Source organism: Dicentrarchus labrax, unplaced genomic scaffold (genome assembly GCF_905237075.1).
Source record: "Dicentrarchus labrax unplaced genomic scaffold, dlabrax2021, whole genome shotgun sequence".
Classification (NCBI taxonomy): domain Eukaryota; kingdom Metazoa; phylum Chordata; class Actinopteri; family Moronidae; genus Dicentrarchus; species Dicentrarchus labrax.
In genome coordinates, this window is record NW_026136712.1 from 19,149,717 (window position 1) to 19,161,816 (window position 12,100).

The following is a 12,100-nucleotide window of genomic DNA, read 5'->3' on the forward strand; positions in this document are numbered from 1 at the left end:
GGACTTACTAGGAGTAGTTATTTCAATCTACAAAGCTCCCTCTGCCTTCTCTTCATTTGTGTCTAAAACAGATGAACCACCCCCTGCTGAGTGCTAAACCTTCGCACTAGTTTTATTTCGGAGGTGTTCCTGGATTGCTTTGTGCCATGGTGGATTATTTTGGAAGTAAGCGGTCCATAGGGCCTGCTGGTCTTGCCCAGTTTTAGCTGCAGTGTCCAGGGGGAGAGATGTCCCCACGCAGAGGCAGCGCGGACATTGATGGATGGCCTAGCTTTCTGTCGGTTTCTGGTCCCAGACGTGAGGCGTTGTTATGAAAATATAGAAGGAAGCAGGCTGACGGGCCGCAGAGAGATGGCAGCTCGGCCTATGATGGATGATCACCTGCTGGGCATCTGCTATAGATACAGATAAACTAGAATTGTGGCCTCTAAGGAACCACTTTCAATGTTCGCCAGAAATTGGCCCAAAGAAGACACTCCTAAACGTTTGTGTATCTCGGTTGGATGATAAACTTTATATGACTGAGGAGGATAAACCAGAAACCACCAGACAGATGTACCCAACATTACTGCAAAGCCACACTGGAATTATTTGTTTTAACTGGAATTTTACTTTAATTTCCCTCATGGTTTTCCCTTGGCTATCCTGCAGACAGGGAAGAAAGCCACAGAGTTGTCATTTTACTTAGCTTCTTCGGCCTGTAAATCAACTCCCTCAAAAGGGGCTGAGTCATGTTAGGACCCCCCCCCCCCCCCATAAAGAGGTAGTGTTAATGGTGGCATTCACAGAGGTGATTTGTAGCCTGCCTCTTTATCTCAGCGCTGGTGGCCTCGAGGCGGCTGATTGATGGTGTTTGTCGTCCAATCTTGGACCCTAACTGAGAGTGGTTTCTGTTGCTTCGGCTGCAGCGGGCCGGGACCTCACTTGTGGCATATTCAGTGTTTCTCCAGACCTCCCATTGAGACGTGACCAAGAAGGACCTTGAACTCCCTGCCTTACGTCTCATTGCCTGAAGGACAAACTCTTTGCCCACCAGTGTGACCCAGTTATAGGAGAAGGGAGAGAGGGAGTCGAAAAGAGAAAGGGAGAGGGACAGATCTGTGTTTGTGTGTGTGTAAGGCAGTGGCAGGGCATAGCCTACTTCTCGTACCCTACTTTACCCCTCTCTTCATCTGGGAGCCGAGCAGCTGAGCTCCGACTTCACCATCTTGTCCTGTTGTTTCCTTTATTTTAATTCATTTTGGCCAGATGGTGGATTACAGGTCAAGGCAAAAGCTACCACTGTCGTAAGAGAATACTCTTCTGGAAGACTCTATTTGTTACACTTCAGTGTCATATCAAAGAGTTTACAGATTCAAGGTTTAATCAGGGCACAAAGTCATTAAGGAATACGTGTAAAACAAATGTATCCATTTGATGTCTAAACTTACTATTCCATGGGGCTACACCAATCAATATTTACATCTTATATTTTTTACATTAAGAAAGGATCAAATCCAAGTCCAGTGTGTAACATTTAGGATGATTTATTGGCAGAAATGGAATATATATATATATATATATATATATATATATATATATTATAGGTTATAATCGCCTGAAAATAAGAAATTTTTGTTGCTTTAGAATGAGCCATTTTTATTTACAGAAGCCACTGGTCGCGTTTCGTGGCAGCCGTTATGTTCAACCGCCATGTTTCTACTCTAGCCCAGAATGGACAAACTAAACAGATAAGGGCATTTGCATTTCTCGCAGGTTTCAGGGCCACCGTAGTTTCTCCATTCGCTTGGAAAGGAAGGGAGTGAGTTACAATCTGCAAATACACCACTAGATGTCACTAAATCCTACACCCTGGACCTTTAAGGACCTTTTGGCCCCCAGTAGTTGTTAGACATGCTAAACTGTGGGATCCGTAATATTAAAATGCACTTGCCGTTACCACCAGTAACCACAAGCGTAAGCAAATTGACCAGGACTTCTTTCATATTTTCTTTTATCAGACAGTTTGGATTGGAGATGCACTCCTTTTTACCTCTGATATATTTGATAGGTTTACCTCCTTTCATTCAGACTGACAGCTTCTTTAATTAACAATTTGCACAGTAATTAACTGTAATTCTTTTTTGAGCTTTGGGCGTGTGTCTGTCAGTTTCTTAAACATCAGATTGACAGATGAGAAGCAGAACTGCAATGTTTGATTAAGATTCATAAAAGTGTCTCATTATAAAATTTGCATACCCTGAATCCCTACACCTTCCAGATTTTTCCTTCTTTAGTTTTTGTCTTTGATTCAATTAGATGAAGACTCAGTTTTAAAGCGAGATGATATCCTCTTTCTTGTTACTCTCCATTGCTTTCTGCTTGAAATAGGCAGGGAAAGTAGAAAGGTCTTTAACTGACAGCTCGCCTTTCCCCGGCTTTCTGTTTCTTTCTCCTTTCTCCTCTTTTTACTGCCTGACAAAGGCAGTAGAGGACTTTGCAGAGTGTAGTTTCTTTGGTCAAAGGAAATGGTAGAGGAGGAGTGGGGCAAGGAGAGAGGAGGTGTATCTGTCAGAGAGAGGCTGGCTGGGCTGTGCTAAGGAGGAGGAGGAGGAGGTGGGAGGAAGGGGAGGGGACTGTGCTCTCATTCACATTGGCGGCATTTGGCTTGAGAATGAGCTGTTTCTTTTCTTTTTCTTTTTTTTTTTGAGAGGGTTAGAGAAGTTTTCCTCAGGAGGGCTGGTGAGAAACGGAGCCAAACATCCAAGAGAACGGGAACATTAGTGAATATTTGAGCCGACTAAACCTGAGACGCTGAAGGAGCTGAGGCCGGGTGATAAGAAGGAGCTGGTCAGATACCAGAGCAGATATGCAGGGGACAAACTGGGGTAAGAAACTCGGAGGGAAGGAACGTTGGAGAAAAGGGAAGTTGACTTTATTACTTTCGCAATCAAGGTGACAGTTATGGGTGATGCTAGCTGACTTATACAGTCACTTGAAATAACTTTTTGCTTTATAAAGATATGTTAGTTCACGTGTGCAGGTTTAGGGCATGTTAATGTGAAAAATCCAGAGAGTCCAAAGCTGAGAAAGGAAATGGAAATGATTAAAACTGCAATTATTTATTTAGGAACCGATAATCACACAATTGTGACACTTTGCTGATTTCTTTGTCATATACGACAGTAAATTGAAACAAGTGTTGGATTGTCAACCAAAATAAGCTAATTGAAAACATTGCTGAAGCCTCTGAGAAGTTGTGAATGGCATTTTTAAAATGATTCATTTATCAATCAAATTAACCCTTAATTGCAGCCCTAGACATAATAAAGTATAAAATTGACGAGCTGCATTCGACTGCCATTGATCTCTCTTCTGTTACTGTTGAGGACATTAATCCAGAAGAGTGTGTGTGTGTGTGTGTGTGTGTGTGTGTGTGTGTGTGTGTGTGTGTGTGTGTGTGTGTGTGTGTGTGTGTGTGTGTGTGTGTGTATGTGAGTGGGAGGGGGAGTGAAAGGAAGCCTCTGCTTTCTGTCAGTGTAGTATAATCATTGACAGTGTCTAGTGCATCAAACAAACCTGTAGGCCCTAATGAGAAAGACCTATTTTCTTTGTATGTGGGCTGCCACTTCTATTACCACAGTACAAAGGGGCTGCTTAGTCTATAGTCCTTAGTACATTTAAAATCAAAAAGTCAATGTTTTTTAAGTTACTTGACCTTTTATTTACCAGGAAAGTCACAGAGATCCTGTCCAAGAATGGCAGCAATAACATTTACTTACAGACAACATTAACACAGATAATACAAACTGGATTTATACCCTGTAATCAGTTAGTTGATAGGTATGACAAGCAATACTTGTTTAAGGCATTTATCAAGCAAAAATACCAAACATTCTGAGTTTCAAGCTACTCGGATGTGAGGATTGTAAATGGAATATCTCTAGAATAACCAGTGTATTGACAGTGAAACTGATCATCAGTTGCAGCCCTGGTTGGGAACAGAAACATGTGGCACGGTGACCGGTAGTGTCTGTCAGGGTTGCGAGGTGTCTGCCTGAGGAAAGGTAGGTTGTCTACAAAACTAAAATAGCTTTGTCACACTTTCCCTCGATGTTCCAGTTTCCAGAGAGAGAGAAGGGGGAGAATAAGGAGATGGGAGGGGGTCCAGAACAGAAAGAGAGGGAGTGGGATTCAGAAGTTTGGGCAGAGTAAGATGGAGAGTGGAGGAGGGGATCTCCAGACTCATTTGTTTGTCCCCTCATGCAGACACTCCCTGCTGAAAACTGAGACACCCTTTCTTCTTGCTTTCATTCTGTCTCTTTACTTCTTTCTCACCACATCCTCCGTGAATCAGAGGTTGGTGCTGCTCTCAGTGGCAAAGCCTCAGATGAGTGCAAGTATAACAGAGTTTCTTTTTTCCCCCCCCAGTACCAACACTTCACCTGGTGTGGGGGAATATTTTTAGGCTCCCTCACCTCTGTGGCTGTGGATGTGTGTTTATGGCGTGGCGCTAACAAAGAAGGATTTAGTGCAGGCCCTTTCAGTGTGTCTCAAAGCAGGTTTGTGTGACGTTGCAGTCTTGCAGGGCAGGGCCAGTAAATTGTGTATACTGTATCTTTGTAATATGGCCTCTATAAAAAGGCTTTTATACTGTTTGTTTCTCTGATTGCCAATCTCAGATGCAGTCAGACAAAAAGGTTGCCCTGCATGCCAATGAATGTCATTGAAATGTATCTAGACTTAGTGCTGGATGTGTAATGAAATACACTGCTGTGACCTAGCTGTCAGTCTGTGAACTCAGTTCTTTGAGCGGGGTGTTTGCAAGAAGACTGCAGACTCTGTTTCACATTTCATATTCAGTGAGGTCTTGCAGACTGAAATCTCAGCAAGAATTTTTAAATGTATTGATCTCAGCATATGGATTTCTCATCTCTGTTTTTTTATTTCACTACAGAAATAAGATGTCTAAAATAAGCTTTGATTCTATTAAATCCCTCATCCAAACCTTTATCCCTCCCTCCCTTTTGTTAGCAATGTATAAAACATTCTGGTCGTTTTTTTGGCTTAAAGGTCCAGTGTGTCACATTTAGGAGGATCTATTGGCAGAAATGGAATATAATATCCAGAGGTATGTTTTCATTAATGTACATTCACCTAAATATAAGAATCGTTGTTTATTTGTTACCTTAGAATGAGCTGTTTTATCTACAGACAGCGCAGGTCACCTTTCATGGAGTCCGCCGTGTTAAACTGCAATGTTTCTATCAATTAAAACAATGACCTGAAGTGTATACCTTGTAATGTGTTGGCTTTTAGCTTGTAAGATACACTTTAATGGAGAACAATCAAAAAATGCAGCAATTGCAGATTCTCACTATGCAGCTTTTTTTGATTTTTGATCCGTAAGAGTATTTCTATAAAACCGCCAGTGCTGAGAGCTTGGGGATAAAATCTTCAAGCCTCGAGGTGACAGCACCTCCCCAGAGCTGCTACTATTGGCTGCTGTAAAGCTAAAATGCTCGACACAGGAGAAACACCACTTTAAATCTTCTCTCCCAAGCTGTGGCATGTGAATGATGAGACATCAGAAAAACAGTGGCCGTAGAGTCACACACTGACCAGCACTAATTCTGTCCATGTTCAGTCTTAACTCTCATTAGCTGGTATGCCCGCACATTCCTCCTGCTGGAGGAGTGACTGACTGACTGAGTCCGTCTGTCTGCTGCCTGACTGAGACATTAAAACCTTCAAGGGCTTTCCCAGACAAAAACAGTCTGCTCAGTCAGAGTCAGCTGACACTGTAGACATTATGGGGGTGGTTAAAATGTAATTGTTGTTTTCGCTGCGTATATGAGATGAAAATATGTGTTTTTTTTGCAGTATTTTAGTGCTGAAATGATTAGTTCGGATCTGATTCAACGTTACTGGATCGAGGCAGCGGTGGACCAGCAAGTCCTGTGTGCTGCGGGGTAAATTTGCTGTTTTTGTCCAAGGAGTCTGGTTACTTTAGAAAGAGTTATAGTATAAACGCTATACTATATCCCGTCGGAAAGGGCTGTCTGGCGGCAAGGTTAAACCGTGAAAATATTATCAATATAACAAACACTTTTTGATGTTTTGCTGCTTTCCCCGTCCACAGCAGTGCATCGCTTAGCTTCCATGCTGGTACTCCTGTCTGCTTCTCCAAACTACTGTTGGCAAAATACCTCATACAACCCTAACGTTATTATGAAGCTGCACACAACTAGAAACAGAAAGAAATATTGTTTACAGCCTCTCAGATGTGAGGATTTGTTGCTTTTCTTCATAATTTCTGATATTAAATGAAATATGTTCGGATTATACATTGTTTGTCAGCCAAAACAAGTAAGTTTATTTAAGGTCTGGGAAAGTGCGAATTGGCATTTTTCACTGTTTTCTGACTTTTTTTATTGACCAAACATTTTAGCAAATAAATGTAAAATCTACTGCAGTGATTAATTGATTATGTTAGTAATAGTTAGTTGCAGCTATACTACAGCACATGTACACACCATATTATAGGAACATTATCTCCATTCACCCCCCCTGCATAGTTGTCATGGATACATCCACTAGTCATTAGTGGTTAATGTCCATTTATCTTCTATAAGGGCCAACTGGGAGCGTATGGAAGATTGTCAAAGCTATAGAACGACTGAAGGCTTTAAGATGCTAAGGAGGGGTCCTGGCCTCCCTGTCAGCCCTCTGACCCCCTCCACTCTTCTCCCATCCTCCCCCTTCTAATGTTTGAGGCCCCGGTCACTATGGCAACAAAAGAGAAACCAGGACCGCATGATCATGACGGGGGCTTTAAAAATAGTTTGAGACCCCTTTGCTTTCCTCACTAGAGTCTCTGCATAGTTTCAGTCATCTTGAGTCCAGAGGGATTAGAGCTTTTTCACTTATCTGGAGAGTTGGAGGGCAACAAAATGGGCCCCCACTCCCCCCCGATCAGAAACACTGATCTGTGGAAAGGAACGACAAGTAGAAGCATTTAGACACTCTTTAGAAGGTGCAATTTACATAAACTAGCACATCTTGGTTAGCTTTTACTTGAACCATAAGTTCTTTAAGAAGTTTGTCCGTGTAGAAAACAAATGTTAACCAAGGGTCTAACAGTTTGCTGTTAAGATCACTGTAATACATTTAAAATCATAATATTCATCTCTTTTGCACAAAAAATATAAATCAGTTGAATGATTTATGAAATGCAGATTTTAAGTTGAGATCAGATTATAAAAACAAATTTTCCCCTTGTGGTACAGCTGTATTAAAAAAAAAAAAACACAGTAAAAATCTGGCCACTATTTTTGATTGTCATTCATGCTAATCGCGTGGATGGATAAATGAAATAAATACAGCATGTGTGCAAATAGGAATTAACTGAGAGGATAAAGCGCGCAGCAAAATAAAGATAACTCTTAAATTTGAAATTGCTGCAAATGTATCAGTGAAAAGTGTCAATTAACAGTCAATTAAGATCCATTTTAAAATACATCAGTGATACATCTCCCTCGCTCTCTCTCGAAAACACTCATCACTGAAACCCGCTTGTAGAGTTTGGTTGGAGATAATCCTCCATGATTCATCTTTGTAAATAAATGTAATTTCGAGTACAAGGAGTTTTTCTGACAGCTGCAGTTCGTCCAAACTCTGGATGTTGGAGCAGTGGCAGTATTTAGTCTGATTCCCTGCTATTCAGAAAGGATTATATGTAATAAATATCGTCATGGACTAATTAGCTTTTCTCAGTGCATAGAGAAATCACACAAGATTAATCCTACAGGCTCTGCTCATTAGGACTGTTAATTCTGCTTCCCAAACACCACATGTTGCTCCTGCTGCCGTTAACTCAGCTTTCCTTCATACTGACACTGATGCAGTAATTGAAGTATGCAGTATGAATCTTTAACGACGCTCATTTTAAACTCAATTTCAAACTGCATTTACCGAATGACCAGGGAGAATCGATGGATGGAGCATTTCTATCTGTCTGCCTGTCCCACGAGGAAGTGAGCAAATGGATTTTAGATAAGTATCTTCTGCAGTAAGTTTGTTGACTTTCTAACAATAGTTTGTTAAAGCAGCACAACCTCTACAACAGAGACAATGTGTTATGTTTTAACCACAAAGTAAAAGGTATTGACAGATGTTTGTGCAGTACAGATTGTAGTAATTTCTCTGTAGTTTCACAGTTTTTACATATCATTACAACATATTGTAGTACCAGATTTGTCTTAGTCAGTTATTATGAGTCTAAGTAGGGATCAGCCCAACTTTGAGTGTGCTAATTAACACGCTGTAATCACAGTTAAATCGCAGTAGTAGCCTTATAAACTTGGCAGGTTGGAAAATGACTTGGCATTGCCCTGTCCTGGCAGGTGGAGTCCAGAAATGTGTCTGGCCAGCATGCCTGCTGTCAGCCCTTCTTTCGTCTTATTAGCCATCTTCACCACTAATTAACAAACATGGGCAGCCCCCAGGGTTTTCTATCGTCAACAGGAAGGTTAGGAGGGTTACAGAGTAGGTGAAACACGAGGGAAAGTCCTAGCAGGTACTCGCCAACAAAACTGCGAATTGTTGCGAGTGACGTAGCGAGAACTGCAGTCTTGCCATGCTTTAAATGCTTCTGTGATTCCTAGACAAGCCTGAAACTCAAGAAGAGGACACACCCGTCAGTCGGATATCCTCATATTCTCTGACTCACTGTGATGTTTTTAGAGCACAACTGGCTCGGCTGTCAGCGCACCATGACCTCATCATCATGCGTCCTGTTGGCCATTGTTCTCCAAACAACACTCAACTGTCCACCATCCATTGTTGACATCATAGTTTGTATGTGCCTGCAATAGTGTCAATATTTACCACTGGTCCTGTGAGAGCGAGGGAGCGAAAAAGTAAGTGTGTGACGTCTTGTGCCTCCTACGTTGGGGTATTATTTCTCACAGCTGTATTATTTGTGTGTACTGTTAGATTTACAACACCCATGGCCACAGTATCAAAGCAAGTTCAACCTGTCTCCTCTTCTCTGTGTTTCTCCGTTAAGGTATTATTCACAGTTATGAACTTTTAGTTATTCCTAAGGCTGATAAGATGTGTGTAGACAGTAGCCTTTGTTGCTGTCAGGGGAAATGCCAGCATGTTAGAAGCCATTTTACATCTCAAATGAAAAGAGACCCTTTTCTTCTGCTGCCTCATGCCTCGCAAGCCTCATGCCTCAGGCCCCGTTTGTGCTGCTTGAGTGGGCTTCATGAATGGCCTGTCCTGGTTCTCTGTGTGTGGGCCACCATGGTCTTGTGGGACATTTGTATGCTTTAGTCTACTGTATATCCTCTCTGTTTTTCGTGATTGCTGTGTTTCTGACAGGGGGAAATTCCTTGAAAGCACCCTGATGTGGAGACTGAACAGCTAGAATTTGACCTTATTAGTGTCTGGGAGAAAAATACCATTTCTACTAGTATTTAGTTTCCATGATGACATCAGTAAATACGACAGCAACAGGTGTCACTGTCAGCTATGTAAAAAAACCCAACTAACAGGAAAATGTTAGAGACCTGATGGTTTGAAAATGAATGATTTACTTGTGAAGACTTGACCTGTCCTTAAGGACTTGAGACTTTACTTGAGACTTGTCTCAAATGACTTGAGACTTGACTTTAAAAATGATGAATGTTGTGAGACCTTACTTGAGATTTCAGACTTTAATTGGACTTGGCTTTCAGGTGACTTGAGATTTGAACTGGACTTTTCCTTAAGGAGACTTTACTTGGACTATTATGAAATGGCTTTGAGACGTGCTATTACAGAATCTGAGTAGGGCTTGTCTCAAAGGATTTGAGACTTGGACTTATCTTGAATCATGTGAGACTTAACTTGGATTTGTTTTGAATGACTTGACTTGGATGTCCTATTACAAAACTTGAGAGTTGACCGGGACGTTGGGGGACTTTTCTTATTTACTTATTTAACTACTTAACTCACCTCGTTTTTCTCTTCAGTAGTTACTCGTTCACAATCTTGACTTGGGCTTGTTCTTAAGGACTTGGGACTTGCTAGTACAGGACTATACTTGGACTCACGCTGTTGTTTTTGTCTCTCAGAGCGAGTGACCCCTCTGAGCTGCCACCATGGCCCTGGTTCAGGCTCTGCCCATATCTGCTGAGCCCCGCAACCCAGGCCTCAGTGGAGGAGCCCGCAGGAGATACCCCTCCGGCTCTTCACCCCCAAACAACGCGCCACCTTCCGCTCTGGATCCTATGGGTTCTGTCAGCAGCCTCATCGCAACCCGCCCCGGCCCCTACCAGGACCACCGTTCTGGTGTCGAGCTGGGAGCCAGGGTCCGACGGCCCACGCCAGGCGCCCCTTGCCTGGGCTCTGAGTCCCCCCAGGACCCTTTGCTGCAGAGCAACCCGCCACTCAAGAAACAGAGCTCCACATCGTCCAACAGGGGGCTGGAGAAGGAGAGTGGGAACGGGAACTATACCTATCTGAATGAGGACTACGTAGGTGACTGGAATGACAACCATGTAACACCTGCCAGCCCAGGAAGTGACGTAGACGAGATAAAAGAAGGGTTAGGATTGAATGGGAATATGGGGGGACCTCCTCCAAAACTGATCCCTGTGTCAGGAAAACTTGAGAGGGTGAGTCTGAATAAATTAATTTGATAAAATCTTATAGTAAACGAGAATGTAACTGTAACTACCGCCTCCAAAATGACCTTTAAGTTAATTCAAATATAGTTTAATTGAAAACTGAACATTATAACCTTAATGAATGAAGAATTTATTGCAGGATGAAGTAAATAAAGGTTTATCTTATTTTAAAGGAGCTTAAAGTGATCAAACTTTTCTGGCATGGGAATTCAGTTGTAAATTCTTGCTTGCTTCTCAACACTCATCCCATTTTGTACTCCTTCTCTAGAACATGGAGAAAACAGTGTTGCGGCCCACTGCCTTCAAACCCGTCATTCCCAAGAGCCGTACCTCCATGCAATACCTCTCCCCTCGCCACTGTGCCAACGTACCAGAAAGCCAAAACAACTTGAATCTGCTCAGCCCCACTCACAGAGAGGTGTCGCCCTCCTGCACTGAGAAATGCAACTTGTACAGTAGGGCCCGTAACAGCGGTGGTGGCAGTGGCCACTCCTGTCAGCTGTCCGACTCTGGACGCAACTCCCTCGCCAGCCTCCCACCTTACAGCAACGCCGGCTACAGTCAGGCGTCAGGAGAGGCGTCCGCCGGCCACCTGGAGCCCATGAAGAGCGCCCCGCCTGTCAGTGGACACGGACACTCCAACTCAGACAGCGGGCGCTCATCTTCCAGCAAGAGTACCGGCTCCGGATCGATAAGTGGCCGTGGACAGCCTCTGTCTGATAGCGGGTCGAGCGGGCGCTCCCCAGGCCCTGTGGAGGGTTATGAGGGGGTGGTGAGGGATCTGGAGGACAAGCTGAGGGAGAGAGAGCTGGAGCTGCAGCAACTCAGAGACAACCTGGATGAGAATGAAGCTGCAATTTGTCAGGTTGGTAGATAATGTAGTACAGACTTAACTTCACTTGACACCTTGAGACAACAAGAGTTTTCAAAGAGAAACACACACTCTGTCACACTGGAGTTTGTAGTTAAAAAAAAAAAAACGGTTTTGGCTTAATGTTTCTGTAGCTTCAAAATCAATGCTGTCTCACTTTCACATGAATTTTTAAATCCAGTGCTGTTGGAGAATTTGACACAACTCCAAACTCGTCAATCGGTGGTTGTAAATCTTAAATCCCTTTTTGTTGTTCTGTGTTTTGTTGCAGGTTTACGAGGAGAAGCACAAGCGCTTCGAACTGGAGCTGGAGGAGCTGAGACAGGGCTGTGCCACCAGGATGCAGGTAGCCTCACAGAAGGCCCAGCGTGCACAGCAGGTGCTTCAGTTGCAGGTCAGAACCTCTGACAGAAAGCACCAGTGATTGCTGTCATATTTCTACAAACACAGTCAAAAATTACCAGAACATACTTGCCATAGCCACAGAAGTCTTTTTTAAAAATCTGCGTCATCTAAGTAGTATACTACAGACACTGACTTTGGCACAGAAGGTTTGAAGTTCATCAAGTAT

General features: G+C 42.9%; 1 protein-coding gene across 3 annotated transcripts in view; it reads left to right on the forward strand.

The window, feature by feature from the left end:
• LOC127373216 (leucine zipper putative tumor suppressor 2 homolog) overlaps positions 1-12,100 on the forward strand; it is a 32,823-nt gene that overhangs the window by 15,275 nt on the left and 5,448 nt on the right. Inside the window, exons 1-4 of one of the 3 annotated variants that reach the window (XM_051417467.1) lie at positions 2,625-2,867; positions 10,104-10,646; positions 10,927-11,523; positions 11,801-11,923. In XM_051417467.1, coding sequence (XP_051273427.1) covers positions 10,131-10,646; positions 10,927-11,523; positions 11,801-11,923 — 1,236 coding nt within the window. In that variant the 5' untranslated portion in view covers positions 2,625-2,867; positions 10,104-10,130. Of the gene's footprint in view, positions 1-2,624; positions 2,868-5,141; positions 8,901-10,103; positions 10,647-10,926; positions 11,524-11,800; positions 11,924-12,100 lie in introns of those variants that run through there. The other 2 variants (XM_051417469.1, XM_051417466.1) reach the window with 2 other exon arrangements.